Source organism: Enhydra lutris, unplaced genomic scaffold, assembly GCF_002288905.1.
Source record: "Enhydra lutris kenyoni isolate GAN:26980312 unplaced genomic scaffold, ASM228890v2 scaffoldscaffold52, whole genome shotgun sequence".
Lineage (NCBI taxonomy): Eukaryota > Metazoa > Chordata > Mammalia > Carnivora > Mustelidae > Enhydra > Enhydra lutris.
In genome coordinates, this window is record NW_019154136.1 from 715,384 (window position 1) to 741,331 (window position 25,948).

Sequence of the window (25,948 nt, forward strand, 5' to 3'; positions counted from 1 at the left end):
AGGAAGTGGAAACCAAGGACATCAATTCATACAATAGACTCTAGGAAAGGACCCAACTCCCTCTGAAACGTTAACAGAGCTAGAGGCAGGAAGATAACAGCACTTCAAACCTAAGACACCATTATTTAGGTAGCACTAAGAAAACATGCCAAATAAGATATGACACAATAGTATTACCACTTAGTGTTTATCTTAGACTTGTTAAAGGAGCTTTTTTGTACTTCTATTTTTCTTTTATCACTCATATATGCATAGAAAGGAAAATAAGCAAACTTAGTTGTTCAAGGTTTTCCTAAAACTTCACATTCAAAATTGAACTTTTGTCAGTCTTATTAACTAAGAGTGGTCAAGGTCCACGTTTTCCGTAGTGTTGTCTTCTGTGCTACCGACACCACTCGGTGATGCAGCATTTCTTTAAAAAGAAAAACCCAGGGGCACCTGGGTGGCTCAGTGGGTTAAGCCGCTGCCTTCAGCTCAGGTCATGATCTCAGGGTCCTGGGATCTAGTCCCGCATCGGGCTCTCTGCTCAGCGGGGAGCCTGCTTCCCTCTCTCTCTCTGCCTGCCTGTCTACTTGTGATCTCTCTCTGTCAAATAAATAAATAAAAATCTTTAAAAAAAAAGAAAAAAAGAAAAACCCATAAAAAGAAACCAGAACTATTAGTACTCAGCTTTGAAATTTTGTAAAGCTAGGCTACTTTTAACTACTGCTTTGAGCTTGCTGCTAAACACTGAGGGAGCAATCAATTTACTACCTCTTCACTATCCCCGTCTCCCAACTATTTGGATCCCAAGAGTCAACAGTGCTCCACTCTAGACTTTAGTATCATTTTCCAAGCCACTAACACCCAGTAGGCCAGTTTTGATGCAATGGAAGATACCATTAATTATGAGGCATCCTAATGGATAAGGAAGATGTGGTCCATATACACTATGGAGTATTATGCCTCCATCAGAAAGGATGAATACCCCACTTTTGTATCAACATGTACGGGACTGGAAGAGATTATGCTGAGTGAAATAAGTCAAGCAGAGAGAGTCAATTATCATATAGTTTCACTTATTTGTGGAGCATAACAAATAACATGGAGGACATAGGGAGATGGAGAGGAGAAGGGAGTTGAGGGCAATTGGAAGGGGAGATGAACCATGAGAGACTATAGACTCTGAAAAACAATCTGAGGGTTTTGAAGGGGCGGGGGGGTGGGAGGTTGGGGGAGCCAAGTGGTGGGTATTATGGAGGGCACATATGGCATGGAGCACTGGGTGTGGTGCATAAACAATGAATTCTGTTATGCGGAAAAGAAATTAATAAAAAAAAGAAATAAAAAAAAAAGAAAAAAATTATGAGGCGTCCTAATTTTAAGTAAGGGAGCGGGAAATATGTGCCTCAAAAATAAATAAATCAGGAAAATGTTGTACTGGCATAATGATAGGAATACAGAGCAATGGAATAGAATGAATAGTCCAAATATAAACCCTTATATTTATGGTCAATTGATTTTGGACTAGGGTTCCAAAACCATTCGGGGGGGAAAAAATTATGCTAGGACAACTTTGCAACAAATGGTATGAAGACAACTGGATATCCACATACACAAGAATGGAGCTGAACCCCTACCTCACACCACATACAAACATTAACTCAAAACAGATCAAAGACCTAAATGTAAGAGCTAAAACTATACACCTTTTAAAAGAAAATACAGGTGTAGACCTTCACGATCTTGGATTAGGCAATGGTTCTGTAAACATGACACCAAAATCACAAATGATGAAAGCAAAAAGTAATAGTTTAACCTCATCAAAATAAAAAAAAAAAAAAACTGTATGCTTCAGGGTGCCTTCGTGGCTCAGTTAAGCATCTGCCTCCAGCTCAGGTCATGATCCCAGAGTCCTGGGATTAAGCCCCAGGTTGTCTGCTCAGCAGGGAGTAGCCTCCCTTCCCCCTGCCGCTTCCTCCCCTCCATGCACTCTCTCTCTCTCTCAAGTAAATAAATAAAGTCTTTAAAAAATATTCTATGCTTCAAAGGACACCATCAAGGAAGTGAAAAGACAACCCACAGAATGAGAAAATTTCTGCAAGTCATTTACCTGATAGGGGACTTAAAACACAGAAAGAACTTCTACAACTCAAGATTTTATAAAGACAACCTAATTTAAAAATGGGCAATGGATCTAAATAGACATTTCCCTAAGAAGATATATAAATGGCAAGTAAGCACATAATACATCAACATCGTTAGTCACTAGGAGAATACAAACTAAAACCACCATAAGATACCATTTCTTACCCACTAGGATGGCTATAAATGACAGACAATAACCAATGTTGGTGAGGATGAGGGGAAATTGGAATCCTCATATATTGCTGGTGGGAAATGTAAAATAATGTAGCAGCTTTCAAAGAGTCTGGCAGTTCCTCAAAAAACTGAACATAGAGGGGCACCTGAGTGGCTGAGATGATGGAGCATCCAGCTCTTGATTTCAGCACAGGGCATGATCCTGGGGTCCTGGGATGGGGCCCCCCACTCTTCAACAAAATAAATCTTTAAAAAAAATTGAACACAGAGTTACCATATGTAACCTAGCAATTCCACTCCTAGGTTATTAACCAAGAGAAATGAAAACATCCATACACATAAAACCTTACACACAAATGTTCATAACAACATTATTCATAACAGCCAAAATATAGAAACAACCCATGTCTATAAACTGATGAATGGATAAATAAAATTATGGTATATACATATAATCAAATATTATTGGGCCATAAAAAGTACTGGTACATGCTACAACATGGATGAACACTGAAAAGATTATGCTAAAAAAAAAGCTAGTCACAAATGGCCACATATCATACAATTCCATTTATAAGAAATGTTCAATATAGGCAAATTCATCAATATAGAAAGCAGAGTTGTGGTTGCCTAGGGACAGAAGGACTGGGTACTATTGGGTACCCTGCCTAGGTTTCTTTTTTTGTGGTGATGAAAATATTCTAATAATATATAGTGAATATACTAAAAACTGAATTGTATGTTTTAAATGAGTAAGTTGTACAGTATATGACATATATCTCAATAAAGCCATTAATTTAAAAAGTGAAATTAGACAAAAAAGAAAACAAATTTAAAAAAAAATAACTGGGGGCGCCTGGGTGGCTCAGTGGGTTAAAGCCTCTGCTTTCGGCTCAGGTCATGATCCCGGGGTCCTGGAATTGAGCCCCGCATCGGGCTCTCTGCTCAGCAGGGAGCCTGCTTTCCTTCCTCTCTCTCTGCCTGCCTCTCTGCCTACTTGTGATCTCTGTCTGTCAAATAAATTAAAAAAAAAATAACTGCATAAATGTTCCAAAGCTGATCATGTTAAGTATATTAAACCCAATAGGATGAATGTAAGAAATATAATCTTTATCTAATATAGGATTTATTAAATTAAAATAGCACAGTCAGTTCAGGTGGCTTAGTTAGGATTATTAAAGTATCAATGTTTATATGGTGACTAAAAAGCCCAAAAGCAGAAAGCAATATAGTTGGAAATAAATAGAACGGGGGGATTATAATTACTGATCTAGCAAAGAAAACATTAATAAAGTGATAAAATTCATTACCCTCATTTAGGAAAGGTTAGGAGTATTTGTTATGATTTTAAAAATATGGAAACATTGCCAAAGGCAAGGGAAGCAAGGGCAAAATGAACTATTGGGACTTCATCAAGATCAAAAGCTTTTGCACAGCAAAGGAAACAATCAACAAAACCAAAAGACAACTGACAGAATGGGAGAAGATATTTGCAAATGACATATCAGATAAAGGGCTAGTATCCAAAATCTATAAAGAACTTATCAAACTCAACACCCAAAGAACAAATAATCCAATCAAGAAATGAGCAGAAGACATAAACAGACATTTCTGCAAAGAAGACATCCAGATGGCCAATAGACACATGAAAAAGTGCTCAATATCACTTAGCATCAGGGAAATACAAATCAAAACCACAATGAGATATAACTTCACACCAGTCAGAATGGCTAAAATTAACAAGCTAGGAAACAACAGGTGTTGGCAAGGATGTAAGAAAGGGGAACCTTCCTACACTGTTGGTGGGAATGTAAGCTGGTGCAGCCACTTTGGAAAAAAGTATGGAGGTTCCTCAAAAAGTTGAAAATAGGGGCACGTGGGTGGCTCAGTGGGTTAAGCCTCTGCCTTCAGCTCAGGTCATGATCTCAGGGTCCTGGGATGGAGCCCCGCATCGGGCTCTCTGCTTAGGAGGGGGCCTGCTTCCCGCTCCCCCTTTGCCTGCTTCTCTGCCTGCTTATGATCTCTCTCTCTGTCAAATAAATAAATAAAAATCTTTAAAAAAAAAGTTGAAAATAGAGCTACCCTACAACCCAGTAAATGCACTACTGGGTATTTACCATAAAGATACAAATGTAGGGATCCAAAGGGGCACGTGCACCCCAATGTTTATAGCAGCAATGTCCACAATAGCCAAACTATGAAAAGAGCCTAGATGTCCATCAACAGATGAATGGATAAAGATGTGGTTTATATATATAATGGAATATTACGCAGTCATCAAAAAATGAAATCATGCCATTAGCAACGACATGAATGGAACTAGAGGGTATTATGCTAAGCGAAATAAGTCAATCAGAGAAAAACAATTATCATATGATCTCTCTGATATGAGGAATTTGAGAGACAAGACAAAGGATCAAAGGGAAAGGGAGGGAAAAATGAAACAAGATGAAACCAGAGAGGGAGATAAACCATAGAAGACTCTTGAACTCAGGAAACAAACTGAGGGTTGCTAGAGGGGAGGAGGGTGGGAGGGATGGGAGGGATGGATGATGGAGAGGGTATGTGCTATGATGAGTGCTGTGACTTGTGTAAGACTGATGAATCACAGACCTGTACCCCTGAAACAAATAATACATTATATGTTAATAAAAATATGGATATAGAAAGTTGAAATCAAGTATATCTGAAATATGCCGTAGTATGTGACACTAGGCTTGTGAAAGTAGTAACATTTAATGGAAGAGAGGAAAATATAATACCCAAAGAGAATCGAAATACATGTGAACCTGTACACAAATCTAACCTGCTTTTATTATTCAGTATGATCTCCCATTTGAGATGTAAAATAATATAGAATAGGGGTTGGCAAACTCTGTAAACATTTTAAGTTCTGAGGGTCCGTGGGCTATAAACAGTCTCTGTTAACAGCTCTTCACCTCAGCCACTCCAGTGCGCAAGCAGCCATCCACTATGCAGAAACGTTTAAGTGTGTCTACGTGCCAAGAAAAACTTTGTTTATGAAAGTTTATGAAAGCTGAAATATGAATTTCATATAATTTTCATATATCATGAAATGTTTTTATTTTTGTCCCAATCATTTAAAAAATGTAAAAACCATTCTTAGCTCATTGGCCATACCAAAACAAACAAACAAACAAAAAAATAGATGACATGATGGATTTGGCCCACAGACTGTATCTTGCCATCACCTGATAGAAGAATGCTTTTCAGTATTAGAAACACTACAACATCCCGATAAACAAAAGCAACAACCAAGTCTTACACTGCACAGCAGCTTACACAGGCTCAGAAATGAAAAGGCATACTAATTACAATGCCTCATCTGAAAAACAGTGACAAAACCCAGTAAGAATATTTATGAGAATTATGGGGTGCCTGGGTGGCTCAGTTGGTTAAACATATGACTTCAGCTCAAGCTCATGATCTCAGGGTCTTGGGATGAAGCTCCACATGGGGAAATCCATGCTCAGCAGGGAGTCTGCTTGTCCCTCTCCCGCTGCCCCTCTCCTGACTCATGAGCGTGCACTGTTTGCATTCTCTCTCAAATAAATAAAATCTTTTTTTACAAAAAGAATATTTATGGGAATTAAGTGAGTTAATTACACACAAAAATTTCTAAGGACAGTAATGGATGCCCAGCAAGTATGCAAAAACTATTTCCAATATTATCCTCGCAGAGAAGAGACAAAGGTAATGATTCCATTTCTGCAGTAGTACAACAAAAATCAGAATTAAGAGTGATTACTTTGAGGGTACCAGCATGGCTCCGTTGGTAAAACATCTGACTCTCGATTTTGGCTCAGGTCATGATCTCAGGGTTCTAGGATCAAGCCCCACATCAGGCTATGAGCTGGGCGTGAGCCTGCTTGAGATTTTCTCTCTCCCTTTCCCTCTGCCCCTCTCCCTGCTTTCACACACACTCTCTGTTTAAAAAAAAAAAAAAAAAGGAGTGATTACTTTTAGGTCTAAAATTCCCTGCCATGGTATTTTCTTAAAAATGTCTAAAATTGGGGCGCCTGGGTGGCTCAGTGGGTTAAAGCCCCTGCCTTTGGCTCAGGTCACGATTTCAGGGTCCTGGAATTGAGCTCCGCATCGGGCTCTCTGTTCAGCAGGGAGCCTGCTTCCTCCTCTCTCTCTGCCTACTTGTGATCTCTGTCTCCGTCAAATAAATAATAAAATCTTTAAAAAAGGGGCGCCTGGGTGGCTTCGTGGGTTAAAGCCTCTGCCTTCGGCTCAGGTCATGATCCCAGGGTCCTGGGATCGAGCCCCGCATCGGGCTCTCTGCTCCGCAGGGAGCCTGCTTCCTCCTCTCTCTCTCTGCCTGCCTCTCTGCCTACTTGTGATCTCTGTCTGTCAAATAAATAAATAAATAAAATCTTTAAAAAAAAATCTTTAAAAAAAAAAGAAAGTCTAAAATTCTCAAGAGCAGAGTAAATTTTATTTCAGCACCAAGAAGCTATTATTTACATATAAGACAAGTTTCTAGAAGAAAGGTGAAAGAACAACAAAATATTTGAGACTTAATGTTCTAAAAAATTACCCAAAGGATTTCTCAAAGGAAAAATTAAGATTAGGGTCAAGATCCCAACCTTGGCTACACATGTGAGGCCAATGCTAAAACTAGCACTGTGAACTGACCTTTACCAAGGATCTGTTCCATTTAAGAACCCACAAGAAGGGGCACCTGGGTAGCTCAAAGGGTTAAGCCTCTGCCTTTGGCTCAGGTCATGATCTCAGGGTCCTGAGATCAAGCCCCATGTCAGGCTCTCTGCTCAGCAGGGAGCATGCTTCCCCCCTCTCTCTGCCTGCCTCTTTGCCTACTTGTGATCTCTCTCTCTGTCAAATAAATAAATAAAATCTTTAAAAAAATAAAAGAACCCACAAGAAGTCAGTATTTGAGCAACAGCTCAGCTATTCCACCCAACCACTTGCTGCTACTTCTCAATTTATAAGTACAAGGCACTTAAGCAGAACCATTTGCTCAAGGACAAGAATTATACTTGGCCCCAGCCCAGTGTTGTGTTGCACACCCTGTAGCACCCTTAAGCAGAACCATTTGCTCAAGAACAAGAATTATACTTGGCCCCAGCCCAGTGTTGTGTTGCACACCCTGTAGCACCAACGGAAAGAGTAGAAAAGCCATTTACTTATCACCATGAGAGATGCTTTCAGCCACCATATTCACCTGACCTGGAAAGGGAGGCTTAAAATTCAAAATTAAACAGAGCACCATTACCTGCCTTTTCCAGATAAAACTCCGTTTTGAGAGAAAAAAGCAAATCGATACTCATTTTGATTTCACAACCTTAAACAATGGAATGCTGACAAGGCACCCCGCTATACATTCACCCAACCACCTGTCACCGACATCACCCTCAAACACAAAGGGCTATTTTTATGTAGTACACTACAGAGATAGATAATATCCCATTGCCATGGCAACAAGTTTTCCAGAAGATATGCTAGCCCATGAAGAATGTAAAAGAGAACAAAGCTCTTTCTTGCTTTTACTTTGCAGTATATGAGGAAGATTCTTTTTTAAGTCCTCGGTTTGCTCAATAGGGCCCTAGTAAGTTTGAGCAAGGTACAGAGAAATTCTTAGTGGACACATATACATATACAGTGATTTTGGGGTGAGGACAAATCCTTCGTATCCTTCAGGGGAAAAAAAAATCCTTCTTATCCTTCAGGAAAAAAAAATGCCAAACTAATGCTAGGTCATACCCCCAAATGTTGTAATATACTTTCTACTCCGCTGAATTCATCTCTGGTCCCCGGGGCAACCTTTCCCACCATGTGCAACTACTCTTGGCAGAATCTCAAGAGGGCTACTCTATTCCTGTTATTTTTCCCAGTGGCCTGAACAAGAACCCAGCAACCCATGGAAATGTCCCACTCTGATCAAAAAAGCACACATGTGCACACATCCCATATCCAAATGCAGAGCCAACCCCACACTTCCCTGAAGAAGTGGGAAGCAGCAGCTCAGATGGACCAGTCACTCCTGTCCAGTCCTCTCTTTCCCTCATGGAAGTCTGCACACTCAAGCCTGGCTTGGCACAAATGGACTTCCCTCGCCCCCTCCACCCGCCATGCCCCATTCTCCTAGGATCCAGGGTGGTGGCTCCCAGTTCACCTTTAGCCTGTGCTGGCTTTTCCTCCATTTGTCCCCCAGAACCACAACCCTTCTTCATCCACTCTGCCCAGGAGACTGGTCTCTATAGCTCCAGCACCCAGGCTTTCCAGCCTCTGGCTTCCAGCTGGGCACTGGAGCACATCAGACAACAGGAGACAGAGTTGGTTACTTGTCCCTCAGCTCACCAGCCCCTCCCCAGCCACAGCCCCTCCCCAGCCACAGTTCTGGCAATGACTGCATTCCTCTAGACCACTGTTCCTCCAGCAACAGCACTGCTTTCCTAGGCCAGATCTAGGGACAGCAATTGGCTTCGTGCTGCTACTAATCTCTCCGTGCCCCCACAATGTTTTCAGTAATACCCTCTGGGTGTGCCATTTGCTTCGGGGCCCTGAATACACAGCCTTACCCCAATTTCTTTTTTTTACTGGCTTATACTCAATTTAATATCTATTTTTAAACAATAATAATCACATGTGAGTTAAGTCTTACCCCTTTATAAAAAAATAAATTCTTTTTTTTTAAGATTTTATTTATTTATTTGACAGAGAGAGAGATCACAAGCAGGCGGAGAGTCAGGCAGAGAGAGAGGAGGAAGCAGGCTCCCTGCTGGGCAGAGAGCCTGATGCAGGGCTAGATCCCAGGACCCTGAGACCATGACCTAAGCCAAAGGCAGCGGCTTAATCCACTGAGCCGCCCAGGTGCCCCCAAAATAAATTCTATGAAACAAATACTTAAAACTTCAAACAGTAAGAGAACATGTAAAATGTGGAATTTAAAATCAGCTGATAAGACAGATTAGTAAATATTTTAAAGTTAGCTTACAAGTTGTAAATACCTTTGTAAATTTTGTATAATTGAAAAAACTCGATATATACAGATTTTTTAAAAAATAAGATGGAAGGGCACCTGAGTGGCTCAGTCATTTAAGCCTCTGACTTCAGCTCAGGTCATGATCCTGGGGTCCTAGGATCCAGCCCCACGTCAGTCTCCCTACTCAGCGGGGAGTCTGCTTCTCTTTCTGCCCCTCTCCCCTGCTCCTGCTCTTTCTCTTTTATACTAGTAAAACTAGTATAAAATTGGACAGTCTTGGACTAATAAGGCAGTTTTATAAGGATATGGGACCCAGGCTCTCTCCCTATATACAAATACTGATGTTCTGCCATGATCTACATGTAGCTTCTACCTCCAAAACCACCACACAAGCACCAGCCTTCATATTCCAGTACAGTTAACCTAGAGTATTGTATTAATCTCAGGTGTACAATACAGTGATTCAGCAATGCTATATGTTAGTCAGTGTTCATCATGATAAGTGTACTCTGAATCCCCTCCACCTAGTTCATCCATTCTCCCCCCACCGACCTCCCCTCTGATAACAGTTTATTCTCTAGAGTTAAGAGTCTGGTTTTTTTGTTTATTTTTTTCCTTTGTTTTGTTTCTTAAAATCCACATGAGTGAAATCATATCGTATTTTTCTTTCTCTGACTGACTTATTTCACTTAGCATTATACCCTTTAGATCCACCCATGTTGTTGCAAATGGCAAGATGTCGCTCATTTCTTTCCTTTTTCCAACTTGAATCATCAAATTATGTTTGGGAGAACTGACATAGAAATATTTAACCCACTGAGCCACCCAGGCGCCCCATGACATAGAAATATTTAAAAAGACAAGTTAATTTCCAGAACAAGACCACTGAGCCCACATTAACATAAATATTTAGTATCAAAATAAAATCTTGAAAATGCTTTCTAAAATTCAAACTAAGCAAAAATTCTACTAAACCTTGATTTCCCCACCAAGCAATGTATTAATTTTTCTTCTTGTCATATAAACCTTGTCTTGACATTTTCCAAATCCCCAGCTTAAAAATTTTTTAAGCATTTTATTTTTATTTACTTTTTATTATGTTATGTTAGTCACCATACAGTACATCATTAGTTTTTGATGCAGTGTTCCAAGATTCATTGTTTATATATAACACCCAGTGTCCTCCTTAATACCCATCACTGGGCCAACCCACTCCCCCAACCCCCTCCCTCTAAAACCCTCAGTTTGTTTCTTGGAGTCCATAGTCTCTCATGGTTCATCTCCCTCTCCTATTCCGCCCCCCTTTGTTTTTCCCTTCCTACTCCTAATGTCCTCCATGCTATTCCTTACGTTCCACATATAAGTGAAACTATATGATAATTGACTCTCTCTGCTTGACTTATTTCACTCCGCATAATCCCCTGCAGTTCCATCCATGTTGATGCAAAAGTTGGGTATTCATCCTTTCTGATGGCTGAGTAATATTCCATTACATATATGGACCACATCTTTATCCATTCTTCTGTTGAAGGGCATCTCTAAGCATTTTATTCTTAAGTAATCACTACACTGAACATGGGGCTCAAACTCACAACTCCTAGATCAAGAGTCACATACTCCACCAACTAAGCCAACCAGGCGGCCCTGAAATGATAGTATTTTAGATATATTAGGTAGAATAAAATAAATTATTAAGGGGTACCTGAGCCTTATCCCAATTTCTGATGGCTTCCTTGGCTTTGAAATTTAATCAGCCTTGACCGTAGACTGTTTCACATTCTGCTTTACCATACTGAACCTCCTTAGAAGTAGGTCCAAACCCCCTACACAGACCCATAGACAGATTCACTCCTTTAAGCAAGAATTCCAACATTCACACAGAATTGCTCTGAAAGCCATAGCCTTTCCACTGAGACATCATCAGGAAACCCACCCTTTTTTAGTTTGTCTCTTCAACAAAGACTGAATTTTAACCCAAATAACTATGAAAAATATTACCAGAAATCACTTATCTATGTGACCATGGGCAAGTTACTGGATCTCTGTACCTCCACTTTATCTTCTTCAAAGTGGGGGCAATAATACCTACCTTGTGGTTTGCTTATGAAAATTAAATGAGATGAGCAGTCTACAAGTTATAGGACAAGGCCAATTATATTGTAATCAGTAAATAAGTGGTAGTACCTACCATGATTGTTATCACATATCTACAACCAGGGTAGATCTTGCCCCAAGAGACAATTATCTAGAGACATTTTTGGTTGTAACAACTCAGGGAAGGGCAGATACTGGCATCTACTAGATAGAGACCAGGGGCGCTGCTAGACATTGTATAACACATAGGACAGCCCCCACAGCAAAGAATGATCTGGCCCAAAGTGTCAATAGTGCCAAGGTAAAGTAAACCTGATAGAGAACAAAGAATAAATTAAAAGAATCCAGGGGTGCCCAGGTAGCTCAGTTGGTTGGGTGTCTAACTCTTGATTTTGGTTCAGGGTATGATCTCAGGGCTGAGAGATCCAGCCTCAAGTGAAACTCCAGGCTGGGTCTGGAGCCTGCTTAAGATTCTCACTCTCCAGGGGCACCTGGGTGGCTCAGTGGGTTAAAGCCTCTGCCTTCCGCTCAGGTCATGATCCCAGGGTCCTGGAATCCAGCCCTGCATTGGGCTCTCTGCTCGGCAGGGAGCCTGCTTCCCCCCATCTCTCTGCCTGCCTCTCTGCCTACTTGTGATCTCTCTCTCTGTCAAATAAATAAATAAAATCTTTTAAAAAAATGATTCTCTCTCTCCAACAGTGCCTGGGTGGCTTAGTCATTAAGCCTCTGCCTTCTGCTGGAGTCATGATCCCAGGGTCCTGGGACTGAACCCCGCATAGGGCTCCCTGCTCAGCCAGGGACTCTGCTTCTCCCTCTACCTCTCCTACTTCCCCTGCTTGTGCTCTATCTCTCACACCCGCTCTCTCTGTCAAATAAATAAAATCTTTTTAAAAAGGGGAGGTATTTTTAAAAAAAGATCCTCTCCCCTCTGCCCCTCTCTCCCCAGCTTGCACTCTCCTTCTCTCTGTCTCTTAAAAAAAAAAGAGAGAGAGAGAGAAAGAGAATTTTAAGAAATCCGCATGGTGGGAAGCCTGGGTGGCTCAGTGGCTTAAGCCTCTGCCTTTGGCTTAGGTCATGATCCCAGAGTCCTGGGATTGAGCCCCACATCAGGCTCTCTGCTCAGCCGGAAGCCTGCTCCCCCCTACCCCTGCCTGCCTCTCTGCCTGCTTGTGATCTCTGTCAAACAAACAAACAAAAAAGACATCCGCATGGTAAATTTCACACATTTTGTTTCCAGTGCCATCTCTCAGTAATAGGACTCAAAATTACCAGAATGTATGCAAAGGAGAGGAATTAAAACATTTTAAAACAATTTCAAAGAAATCCTAAAAGAGAAAAAAAAACTCCTAAAGCAAGTACATCAAACATCTCCAGGGCCAAAAACCTGTTCATGTAAAATCATCTGTTTTTCACAAGACCGACCCTGAACTAAGGGATCAACAAAGAGAATACTGCATTAAATATGTTCTTTTGAAGTCATAGGACAAACATTACACATTTAAGAAAGCCTGTTTTTAAAAAAAAGCAAAAACAACTCTTAATTGCTGGCATTTATGGGATTCACTTCAATTAGTCAGGAAATTAACACAGGTGAAACATTTAATTACCCCCAGGAGGCTGAACAAAGCTATTTTTCTGTAAACCAATGGCAAAGTGTTACAAATGAATTAAGTCAAAGCAAACGTTTACTACTAACCTAATATTAAATAGCCTCTCCTGGTCCTGAATTAAATTATGAGGAGAGTGGAGTTTCTCCAGTCTGTTAAAAATCACTTTTCCTTTCAGGTTCATGTTCTAGCCAGTCTCTGAAGTACAGAGAATAGTGGTAAATAAAACAGGCCCAAAAGCCAGCTGGCATGTGCTCCACAGGGGTTCCCTGGAATGAAGCAGAGTAGAGAGGGCCAGATAGAAAGGTCAGGAGCAGGGAGAGTTGAGCAGGGACGGGAGGGACTGCAGGGTGAAGTCCTGGTGGAAGCAGCTGAACACTCATTCTCTCTGGCCTTCCTTTCCCCCCTCAAAGGGCTGACTGGAGGGGTTGGGACCACCGCAGCCTTATGGAATCTCGTTCCTGACCCAGACTTGCCAGCAGTGCTGCTGCCATTCTGACTTTGGAAACAATCAACCATGAAGAACTGAAATTCCTAGTCCAGACACCTCACAACTCTTCAGAACAAGGCTTATTCATTGTTTTTGTGCCATGCCCCCTGCCCTTTGGTAGAGAGCATGGACCTCTTTTCAGAATACTGTTTTTAAATGTATAACATGAAACACTTAAAATAGGACTATAAAAGAAACATACTGAAATATAGCTACCAAAATATTAAAAAGCAAGTTTGTGGTAGTAACGCATGTGTTTGATTATGATTCTAAAAAATCCTATTTCTATAAGTGATAAAATCATAGGTACCACTACTAATACTGTGGTTTGTTTGCCTATATACACAATAGAAGGAAATGCTTGATTTCAGTTAAAGATTGGTATAAATACAAATGTATCTTTTTCCACAACTAAATTCACAGACCCCCCAAAATGGACCCAGGCCTGCTTTAGAGTGTTCCAGGCAGGAGTGGACTGCTTTTCCACTTCTTTTCCTGCCTCCTACAAGTTAAAAGGAAAAACAAATGGTCTAAAGACTAAAATTGAAAATAATACATAAGAAGATAACATAGTTGCCAGTTCTACATGGCATAAGAAAATGAATTATGCATGAAGGTATATTTTAAAAAGATAAAGAAATTTTAAATAAGTGGTTGAGCAAAAACGTCTATACTATCTGGCCCCAAAAAGCTAAACAGTAATTTTCTGCTTCAGAAAAGTCTGGAAGGCAAGTGTGGTACAAAGTTCCTAAGGTGACACATACCACCAATAATTCTCACTTCCTGGTGTCTTTGCTTTTGAATAATCCTCTCCTCTTCAGTGCAAAACCAAACCTGTGACTTGCTTCTATGGCTATGGCTGGATACAGCAGAGGCAATGGGGTGTCTATCCTCTGAGCAAACTGGAGAGAGAGAATCTCCTGAAAGAAGCCAGCAGCCATATTATGAACTGCCTATGGAAAGAGCCATGTGGCACGGAACTGCAGGTAGTCTCTAGTAGCTGAGAGTTTCAGTCCTGAACTCACAAGGAACTGAATTCTACTAACAATGACATGAGCTTGGAAGAGGTCCCCGAGCTCCACAAAGGAATGCCACCCAGCCAATGCCTTGATTTCAGCCTTGTGAAACCCTGACCTGAGGACCCAAGTAAGCCATGTCAGGATTCCTGACCCAAAGGAACAAGATAATAAATGTGTTGTTTTTAAGCTGCAATTTAAATTTATGCAAAGTCACTACAGAGCAATAGATAATTAATCTGGTAACCATTAGAGGGAGTGACCAACCATCCCAATTTGCCTGCAACTGTCCTGCTTTGAAAACTGAGTCTCCTGCCCCAGGAAACTGCACTGGCCTGAGCAACCCAGGCTAGTTAGTTTCTGCTACGCTCTGCAAGTGTGTCCCCCACAAAATACACATGTTGAGATTCTAATGCCCAATGTGAAGGTATTAGGAGGCAGGGCCTTTGGAAGGTCCTTAGGTCATGAGGATAGAGCCCTCATGAATGGGATTTAATGCCTTAACAAGAGGCTACAGAGAGTTCCCTAGCCCTTTCCACTATTTAAGGACACAGCAAGAAGGGGCCAGCTATAAACCAGGAAAGGGGCTCCTCACCAGAAGGCAAACATGCTGGCACCATGATCTTGGGCTACCAGCCTCTAGAACTGTGGGCAATAAATTTCCATGGTTTATAAGCAACCCAGACTGTGGTATTTTGTTCTAGCGGCCCAAACAGACTCAGTTGCCCACCAGAAGACATGTACTAAAGTAGAGAATGATATAAATACAAAATCCTAGATACTTACCTTTACAAAACAAAAATAAAATCTGAAAAAAAAAAAAAACCTGGAAAGGAACCAAACCCTCTTTAAAAACTTACTGATAATTACTGAAACAATTCAAGATTTCCTCACAACCAATTTTCCATACCCTTAAAGTAGAACAGTCCCCAGTTATGTATGTGAAACTAGGCCAATATTCAAAACCACCTTGCATTGTTTTAAAAGTAATCTCTAGGGGCGCCTGGGTGGCTCAGTGGGTTAAGCCGCTGCCTTCAGCTCAGGTCATGATCTCAGGGTCCTGGGATCGAGCCCTGCATCGGGCTCTCTGCTCAGCAAGGAGCCTGCTTCCTCCTCTCTCTTTGCCTGCCTCTCTGCCTGCTTGTGATCTCTGTCTGTCAAATAAATAAATAAAATCTTTAAAATAAAATAAAATAAAATAAAGTAACCTCTAACCCAACTCAGGGCTTGAACTCAGACCTCAAGATCTAGAGTCACATGTCCACCAACTGAACCAGCCAGGTGCCCCCATCTTGTATTTCTAGTCTTCACTTTTGTTACCTTTTCAGTCTCCCTATTGGTTTACCTAATCTTTCTAAATCAGTCTCAAATATCCTTATCTTAAAGACTGCAAATAGCTCAATCACATGCAACCATCCTTCAGTCTTGCCATTTGACCAAAGGCCACAGATACCTTTTCCGCCTATATTAAACCCCTCCATGTTTCCAGCTCCTCTGACCACGCCCAGGTTCCTTCTTTAAAGATAAACCCTATGAATCTTGTGATGTATGAGATTTGCTTTAGGATAACAGAGCAGGTAGGGTACAAAACTAAGAACACAGATGGAACAGAACTGATCACGTGTGCACTCTTGGTTGTTGACCATGGATGGTAAGGACAGAGGAGGTTAATATATTATTCTATCCACTTGTTTGAGATTTTCCATTTAAAAAAAGATGAGAGGGTGGGTGATAGGCATTAAGGAGGGCACACGATGTGATGAGCACTGGGTGTTATACACAACTGATGAACTGTTGAACACTACATCTGAAACTAATGATGTACTATGTGTTGGCTAATTGAATTTAAATTTTAAAAATGTAACAAAATAAATGTCAAGATGGTGACGTTCATTCACAGGCTGCACCAGAAATTTAAAAAAAAAAAAAAGATGAGAAAAAAGCAAGCCTATGAAAGCCCAATCAATTAACTCTAAGGTCCTCTAACACCTCAAGAATATCATATCAGTGTGCGTTTTACTAACTATAATGGAGTTTTTAATATTTGTACATGTTTAGCACAGTCCCCCAGTCATGTGACCTTCTATACAAATAAAAATGCCACTTCCCTCAGGCATAAAGGCCTCTACAACACCATAATGATGAGTCACTGTAAGACTAAGTAATGAAGATTCTTAAAAAGGAAACATGAATGAACTAGAGCTACATGTGTCAACAAAGATGAATATCAAAAACATAATGAGAGGAAGAGTAAACTGCAGGTTACAGAGTACAATACTTCTAATTTTAAGTTGAAAAGTCATACAGGGACACCTGGGTGGCTCAGTCAGTTAAGCACCTGCCTTCAGTTCAGGTCATAATCCCGGGGTCCTGGGATGGAGCCTGGTGTTGGGCTCTCTGCTCAGCAGGGAGCCCGTTTCTCCTTCTGCTGCTCCGCCTACTTGTGCTCCCTCACTCTTTCTCTCTCTCTCTCTCTCTCTCTCTCTGTCCAATAAATAAATAAAATATTTTTTTAAGATTTTATTTATTTATTGGACAGAGATCACAAGTAGGCAGAGAGGCAGGCAGAGAGGGAAGGAAGCAGGCTCCCTGCTGAGCAGACAGCCCAATGATGCGGGGCTCTATCCCAGGACTCTGGGATCATGACCTGAGCCAAAGGCAGAGGCTTTAACACTGAGCCACCCAGGCGCCCCCAATAAAATCTTTTTTTAAAAAAGTTGAAAAGCCATACAAAACAATATATTGTTTTAGTAACATATAGATATACACACACGCTATACAGATACACGTTATCTACACATATAATAAAAGTACTAACATTTTCTTTTTGTTTTGTTTTTTATTTTTTTTTAAAGATTTTTATTTATTTATTTGACAGACAGAGATCACAAGTAGGCAGAGAGGCAGGCAGAGAGAGAGAGGAAGGGAAGCAGGCGCCCTGCTGAACAGAGAGCCCGATGCGGGGCTCGATCCCAGGACCCTGGGATCATGACCTGAGCCGAAGGCAGCGGCTTTAACCCACTGAGCCACCCAGGCGCCCCTTTGTTTTGTTTTTTAAAGATTTTTTTTTTATCTGTCAGAGAGAGCGCTCACAAGCAGGGGAACCAGCAGGCAGAGGGAGAAGCAGGCTCCCCGCTGAACAAGAAGCTGGATGTTGGGACTTAATCCCAGGACCTTGGGATCCTGGGATCCCGGGATCCCAAAGGCAGCCGCTTAACTGGCTGAGCCACCCAGGCGTCCCATTTTTTTCAGTTCATGCACACCAAATTCAGGACAGCAGGAACCTCTGAGGTTGCAAGGAAGAGAATGGGACCAGAGAAGGAGGTTACAGGAAACCTTCATACTGAATGTGAACTGTTTTAAGTATTTGTTGGGTAATCCTCTAAGTTTTACACACCTGAAGTATTTTTGTTATAAAAGTGGAAACAAGCAACTATTATGCAAATGTCCCTCCTTTAACCACACAATGGTTTGGCTCTGGGACTTCCTATATCTGCTGGCATTACTGGCCTTTTTAACAATAAAAGAACACTATCTCAAACAGCATACATTCTTAATTACTGTTTTAGTGTTCTGGCCTCTATCTCCTTAAAGTCTATGTTCAAAGGGACATGATAAAAAAACGCAAAAATAGAGAACTGTCTTATTTGCATTTTTAAAAAATAGTTCTGGCTAATAATCTAACAATGGAAAGTTCACAAGAATTTTGACTTTTACCTATAGTTTTCTTTAATGATTAATCAGCTGCTTCAATGAATTAAAGAAAACCTTTAAATAGGACTTCTTCCCAAAGGTGAGTCCATGCATGGGGCACCCGGGAGGCTCAGTCAGTTGAGCCATGGACCCCCCCTTTTTTTTTAAGATTTATTTACTGGGGCACCTGGGTAGCTTAGTCAGTTGAGTGGCTGCCTTCAGCTCAAGTCATGATCTCAGGGTCCTGGCATCCGGCCCCACATCAGGCTCTCCTCTCAGTCAGCAGTGAGTCTGCTTTTCCCTCTCCCTCTGTGATCTCTCTCGCTTTCTCTCAAAGAAATAAATAAAATCTTTTTTTAAAAAGTGAAGATTTTATTTATGTGAGAAAGAGAGAGCCCACACAAGCAGAAGGGGCAGAAGGAGAGGGAGAGAGACTCTCAATCAGACTCCACGCTGAGTGGGGAGCCCAACACAGGGCTCAGTCTCACAACAGAGAAATCAGGACCTGAGCCAAAAACCAAGAGCCGGACACTTAGCTGACTGCACCACCCAGATGCCCTGAGCAACCAACTCTTTTTATATTTTTTAAGATTTACTTATTTATTTTAGAGAGACAGCACAAGCACGGGGAGGGGTGGAGGGTGAGGGAGGGATAAACTTCAGCGGACTCCTCACTGAATTCAGAGCAACCATTCGGGGCCAATCTCAGGACCCCTGAGATCATGACTTGTGCCAAAACCAAGAGTTGAACACCCAGCCAACTGCACCACCCAGCCCCCCACCCTCCCCCCCCCACCCCCTCGCTTACGACTCCTGACTTACGCTACAACGGTGATCTCAGGGTCACAGGATCGAGTCCCCACATTCTCGGCACTCAGCAGAGAGACCACTTGAGATTCTCTCTGCCTTCCCCCCACCCCTCAAGCTCTCTCTAAAATAAATACATCTTTAAAAAACAAAAACGTGATTCCATGCACAGGAATTTTTAAAATATCCCCTGCTTCTAGCAGCCATGTTTTACTTCTTTAACTCAATCAAAGCTGCTTAAATAATCAGACATTTATTAGCTTTTTTCCAATTCAGTGATATCCCCTGACATTACAGAATCAGCAGTGTCTTACAGCTACTCCCCTTAATGTCTAAGAGTTAACCATCATGAAAAAGAAAGACAAACACCATATGATCTCATTTACATGTGGAATCTAAAAACAAAAAACTTGGGGCGCCTGGGTGGCTCAGTGGGTTGAGCTGCTGCCTTCGGCTCAGGTCATGATCCCAGGGTCCTAGGATTGAGTCCCACATCAGGCTCTCTGCTTCGGCAGGAAGCCTGCTTCCCCCCCTCTCTCTCTGCCTTCCTCTCTGCCTACTAGTGCTCTCTGTCTGTCAAATAAATAAAAATCTTTAAAAAAATAAAAATAAAAATTAAAAATAAAAAATAAAAGGTTTTGTCCTACCATTTTTCACCTAGTCCTGGAATCCAGCTTTTAAAATCAGCAAATGAAGATAAATACTCTAAAAATAGGACCAAAAGACCTTTTTCAAATAGGCTATTATGATGCCTTAAAATATAATGCAAGATGGCAAATAAACATATGACATGATGTCCAACATCATGTCATTAGGGAATTGCAAATTAAAACAAGATATCACTATGTTCCCATGGTCAAAATAAAAAACACTGATATCATCAAATGCTGGTGAGAATATGGAGCAACATGAACTCTCAAGCATTGCTGAGGAGACTATAAAATGGTACAACCACTTTGGAAGACAATTTGGCAGTTTCCTACAAAACTAAAGATAGTCTTACAATATGATCTAGCAATCACACTCCTTGGTATTTACACAAAGGAAATGAAAACTTAAGTCCACACAAAAACCTGCACACAGATGTTTATAGCAACTTGATCTCTAACTGCCAAAACTTGAAAGAAACCAAGATGTCCTCCAGTTCCTGAATGGATAAATAAACTGTGGTACCACCAGACAATGGAGTATTATTCAGCACTAAAAAGAAATGAGCCATCAACCTATCAAAAGACATGGAGGAATCTTAAATGTGTATTACTAGTGAAAGAGGCCAATCTGAAAAGATTACATACTGTATTTTTCTAACTATATGACATTCTAAAAAAGGCAAAACTATGGAGACAGTAAAAAGATCAGTGGTTTCCTGGGGTTGGGAGTAAGTGGAAGGGATGACTATACAGTTCACAGAGGATTTTTAGGTCAGTGAAACTATTCTGTATGATATTTTAATGGTAAATACACGTCACTATACATTTGTCCAAATCCATACAATGTTCAACACCAAGAGTGAACCATAATGTAAACTATGGACTTGGGGTAATTATGATTTGCCAATATAAGTTCACCAATTGTAAAAAATGTACCACTCTGGAAGGGAGTATTCCTAATGGGGGAGGCTGTGTATGTGTGTGGCAAGGGGGTTTTTGGTAACACTATGCACCTCTCTCTCTCAATTTTGCTATTAACCTAAAAGTGCAATAAAAAAAATTAAGTCTTGGGGGCGCCTGGGTGGCTCAGTGGGTTAAAGCCTCTGCTTTCGGCTCAGGTCATGATCCCAGGGTCCTGGGTTCGAGCCCCGCATCGGGCTCTCTGCTCAGCAGGGAGCTTGCTTCCCCTCCTCTCTCTCTGCCTGCCTCTCTGCCTACTTGTGATCTCTGTCTGTCAAATAAATAAATAAAATCTTTAAAAAAAATTAAGTCTTGGGCACCTGGGTGGTTCAGTTGGTTAAGTGACTGCCTTCAGCTCAGGTTATGATTCTGGAGTCCCAGGATGGAGTCCCAATTCTCCCTCTGACCCTACCCCCTCTCATGCTCTCTCTTTCTCTCTCTCTCAAATAAATATTGTTTTAAAAAATATATTTTTTTAAAAAACATATAATGGGGACACCTAGGTGGCTCAGTCATTAAGCATCTGTCTTTGGGCTCAGGTCATGATCCCAGGGTCCTGGGATTGAGCTCTGCATCGGGGGTCCCTGCTCAGCAGGAAGCCTGCTTCTCCCTCTTCCACTTCTGCTTGTGTTCCCTCCCTTGCTATGTCTCTTTCTCAAATGAAATAAAAATATTAAATAAATAAATATTAAAAACATAGAATGTACAATACCAAGAGTGAACCCTAATGCAAACTATGGACTTGGGGAAATAATGATATGTGAATGTCAACTACAACAAATCAATCAGTCTGGTGGGGGATGTTGATCATGGGGGAGGCTGGCATGTGTGTTGGTAGGGGATGTATGGGATTTTTCTGTACCTTCCCCATAATTTTTCTGTGAACATAAAACTGCTCTGAAAAAAATTAAATCTATTTAAAAATATACATATATTTTTTTCAACACAAAAAAATCCTTAACATAACTCACTTTCATAACAAAGTAATAGGTATAGTAGTTTATTTTTTACTGCAAGGAGGAGACAAAATTAAGTATTTTTGTAAAACATTTATTCCAGGTAAGATTTTCACCCTGCCTGAAATGTTATGGTAATCTTAATTACATGCTTATTAAGAAAAAAAAATCTGGCTGTTACCATAGAAATTACCAGGGATGGTTAGTGCCTCCATGATTTGGGCAGTTATACCTGTTAGGCCACTTAATTCTGAACTTACAGGTTCCTGTTTAACAAGGGAAGGCTAAAAATGTCTCCATTTGTTTTAAAGAATGGCTAATACACTCATGGGGAAATGCAAATTGAGGTAAATGGAGCACGCACACACACATCGAGATATGCCACACCACACCATACCGTATCACACCACAGCACACACCACTAAAATGGCTGGTAAAAATTAGGTGGCTGCTGACTGCTAGCTTTGTTTCACTCTCTTCTGATTACATTTCCCTGTCCAGAATCCTCTGATGTTCACTTTTACCTGTATGAAGAATACTGGATTATTGCAATTATATTGGGTTAATGGGGAAGTATGTATTTTATTTTGCTGGGCTGAGTAAGAAAGCTTACAGCTGAGATTTACTACAAGCAATCTTCTAGGCATGTCTCCCTTTGCCAATATCTGAAGCAGTCTTCTACAAGCAGGTTTCAACTGGACATCAAGAATATAAACTCGGGGCACCTGGGTGGCTCAGTGGGTTAAAGCCGTTGCCTTTGACTCAGGTCATGATCCCAGGGTCCTAGGATCGAGCCCCACGTCCGGCTCTCTGCTCGGCAGGGAGCCTGCCTCCCCACCCCCACCCCGCCTGCCTCTCTGCCTACTTGTGATCTCTGTCAGATAAATAAAAAATCTTAAAAAAAAGATATATAAACTCATTCATGCAAATACACTGTGCCTTAGGTTCTTTCTAAATCATATATACTTCAAGAGAGCATGATTCTAACACCAGGACCGTCCCCTCCCCAATTCCTTAGGAATGGTGAACCAACATATTCACATTTAATATGCCCACTTTCTCTTATCACATACCATGTATTATTGACTACAAAATAAGCCTTAGCAGGTGCTCAGCTGTCACTTACTTGCTGTGTGGCCTCAGTCACTTATTTCTTTTTCAGCTGAGAAGTTGTAACAGCATTTAATAAATTTATATACTTGGGAATATTCTGAGGGCTTCAAGTAATGGCCACGGTTTGTGTTTTAAGACACTGACATTTTGTCTACCTAGTTCAGCTCAACCAGAGAACAGCAACTGCAGAACTTTCTACATACAAAGGACTTAAGGACTAAACAGTCATGCTAAGTTCCATGAATACTAATTACATTTTCAGAAATCCTTTTTAAAAGGTGAAAGATTACAGAGTGGCTAAAGTTATGCCCACAAACATATAGGCATATGCATATCCCAGCAGTATAAAGCCTAGTCTTATGTGGTAAGAGGGAAAAAAAAAAGAACCTACAAACCCAGTGATATTGTGAATGAGCCATAAAGCCCTCACTAATCCTCTAGAACTAGATTTTAACCTACCACTCCCCACTCTAAATATCCAACTGACGTTAACTTTCATACTAACTACTGCTTTTAAGAAAAGCTTTCCGGGTGCCTGGGTGGCTCAGTTGGTTGGGCGACTGCCTTCAGCTCGGGTCATGATCCTGGAGTCCTGGGATCGAGTCTCCTATCAGGCTCCCAGCTCCATGGGGAGTCTGCTTCTCCCTCTGACCTTCTCCCATCTCATGCTCTCTCTCACTCTCTCTTTCTCTCTCTCTCTCTCAAATGGATAAATAAAATCTTTTTTTAAAAGCTTCATTTCCATGCACCCCATGTTTATAGTTTATAGCAGCATTCTTTACAACAGCCAAGATACAGAAGAAGACCAAGTGTTTTATATATTTTTTATATATTATATATTTAAAGAAATATTATTCAACCATCAAAAAGAATGAAATCTTCCCATTTGCAATGATATGGATGGAGCTAGAGTATAATGCTTAGCAAAATAAGTCAGTAAGAGAAAGACAAATACCATATGATTTCATGCATATGTGGAATTTAAGAAACGAAACAAGCAAAGGGAAAAGAAAGAGAGACAATCAAGAAACAGACTCTTAATTACTGAGAACAAACTGATGGTTACCAGAAGGGAGGAGGTGGGGGGGAAGGGTGAAACAGGTGATAGGGGTTAAAGAGTGCACTTGTCCTGAGGAGCACAGAATGATGTATGGCAGTACTGAATTACTATATTGTACACCCGAAACTAATGTAACACTGTATGTTAACTGGAATTAAAATTAAAACTTAAAAAAACAATTTTAAAAAGCTTCATTCCATGTTTTGGGCCTGATATTGAGAATCTTATCAACATGAAAGTCTGGTGACATCAAAAGATGATGCTTATCAAGTCGTCTTTCTCCAAGCTCCAGGGAAAGCAAAAAACAAAAACAGCGTGTGCTGTGGATCACTCCCTCCTCCTTTTCCAGGTATGGAACAGCTAAAAGGAGGTTGCTATGACATACACTACTTTCCAGTTCTATTTCAAGTCCGAGTAATAAGATGGGAAACTACAAGGTGTCTCCTGTGGTGGATGTCTGGGGTCTATCTCTAACCCGAAACAGGAAGCTTGACTTTGCTTTGACAGACATCCTCTTGCAGCCCTTTGTCCCTGCTCTGCAACTTACTAAGGCTTTCCAATTTAATACCAATATTCAGAAATATGTTAGTGAGCAACCTCATATAGTAGATACATATATCTATATTGATACATAAATATATTACATGTATATATGGCGGACAACATTCAATTTTGGGCCCCTGGCTTGCTCGCACTCTCTCTCTCTCTATACACCACACACACACACACACACACACACACATTTCAAGTTCAAATCCAGCAAGGCACCCTGAGCGCCTACACCTTTCCACCCACCCAGGAGAGGTAAAGGCAGGAGCAGCGAGCAGAGGTTAAACCAGACACCAGCCAAAACAAACACCACTTCCAAAACAAGGCAAACTTTGGGTCTGGGCGGCTGCAGAGCCCCAGCAATGGCCGGGGGAGGGGAAGGAGTGTCAGTCTGTCTCAGGGGAGGAAGACGGGTAGCGCACCCAGCACTCCTTTGCTGCAGAGGAGGCTGGTGTTCCACGGGGGACAAGGGCGTCGCCGCCATCCCCGACTTCGACCTGGCCGAGGCCTCCAGGTCCTTGGGCAGCCCTATCGCCCCACCCCGCCCCCTTATCCCCACAGAAATGATCCCCACAGACCTGCTGTGGCATAGGGGCGCGGGGACCCACCTGGTGCAACGTCTCGGCGGGCAGCTGCGACGCCCGGAAGAGGTCGGCCACGGTGCCCGCGGCTGCGGTGACCGCACCAGGGACGGCCCTGCCGGCCTCAGGGGGCCCGGACACGGGGCCCCCGCCTGCGGCGCCGGCGCAACGCGCGAAGAGCTCGGAGTAACACTGCTGCTCACCCTCGCTCATCAGCAGCGGCGGCCCGGAGCCGCAGCCCCCGCCCGCCGCCGCCTCCATGGGGCCCGGAACGGGGTCCGACGGAGCACCGTCACGGGGTAGGGAGCCGCCGCCTTCGCCTCAGCCTCCGCCGCCTCGGTCTCGGTCTCGGCCTCGGCAGTCGCCGCCACCGCCCCCACGCCCCGCAGCTGCCGCGCTGCCGCTTCCTCCCGGCGCGCGCCGGCCCCGCCCCCGGACTTGAATGTTGTGCCTCCGCCGCGCGGCACATGGAGACAGGCGCGGGGAGAACCAATCGCAGCCTGGTATTGCACCCCGGCCCCGCCCCCGCCGTCCCACCTCGTCCCACGCCGTCCCACCTCGTCCCACCTCGCCCCGCCTCGCCCCGCCCCTGACCGCGCCAGGTAACTAAACTCCGCGGGCCGCCCACCCCGCGGCGGGTCACCTGCCCCGCCTTCACTCCCGAGACCCGGAGGGCGGGGGCCAGCGCTTGGTGCCCCCATCCAGCCCGGGAGGGGTGCCTTTGGCTCTCCGGCCTGGTTGGGAAGGGAGGCAACTAGACCCACCTGGAGTATGGCGCTTTTCAGGGGGCGGAGAAAGCTGTGCTGATTTCTCCCTAGAACACTGAAGCAGGTGCGGTGCTCTTAGCAGAAGAGGGAGGAGGCGTGAGAAATTAAGCTTCCGTTTTTTCATACCAGTAGCGCTTCTGTCCTGAACAGCTGGAGGACAGAGATCTCCATACGAACTGCCCATAGCGTTTACTGGAGCGATTTAGGCCGGTTTTTCAGGTCTAGCTCAAACCTGGAGTTGAACCTTAAAAAGGAATAGCGTCAGTTAGTGTTTAATACTAGATTAATAACAGTAAAAGGGGTCCTGGAAAGAAGAATTGCATATACATATATA

The 25,948-nt window shown here is 42.3% G+C and overlaps 1 protein-coding gene across 1 annotated transcript in view; it reads right to left on the reverse strand.

Annotated features, from left to right (window-relative positions):
- Nucleotides 1–25,108, reverse strand: part of LOC111157117 (RALBP1 associated Eps domain containing 2) — a 220,828-nt gene extending 195,720 nt beyond the window's left edge. Inside the window, exon 1 of the mRNA XM_022518356.1 lies at nt 24,875–25,108. Within this exon, the coding sequence (XP_022374064.1) occupies nt 24,875–25,108 (234 nt within the window). The remainder of the gene's footprint in view (nt 1–24,874) is intronic.
- Between the last annotated feature and the right edge of the window lie 840 nt (nt 25,109–25,948).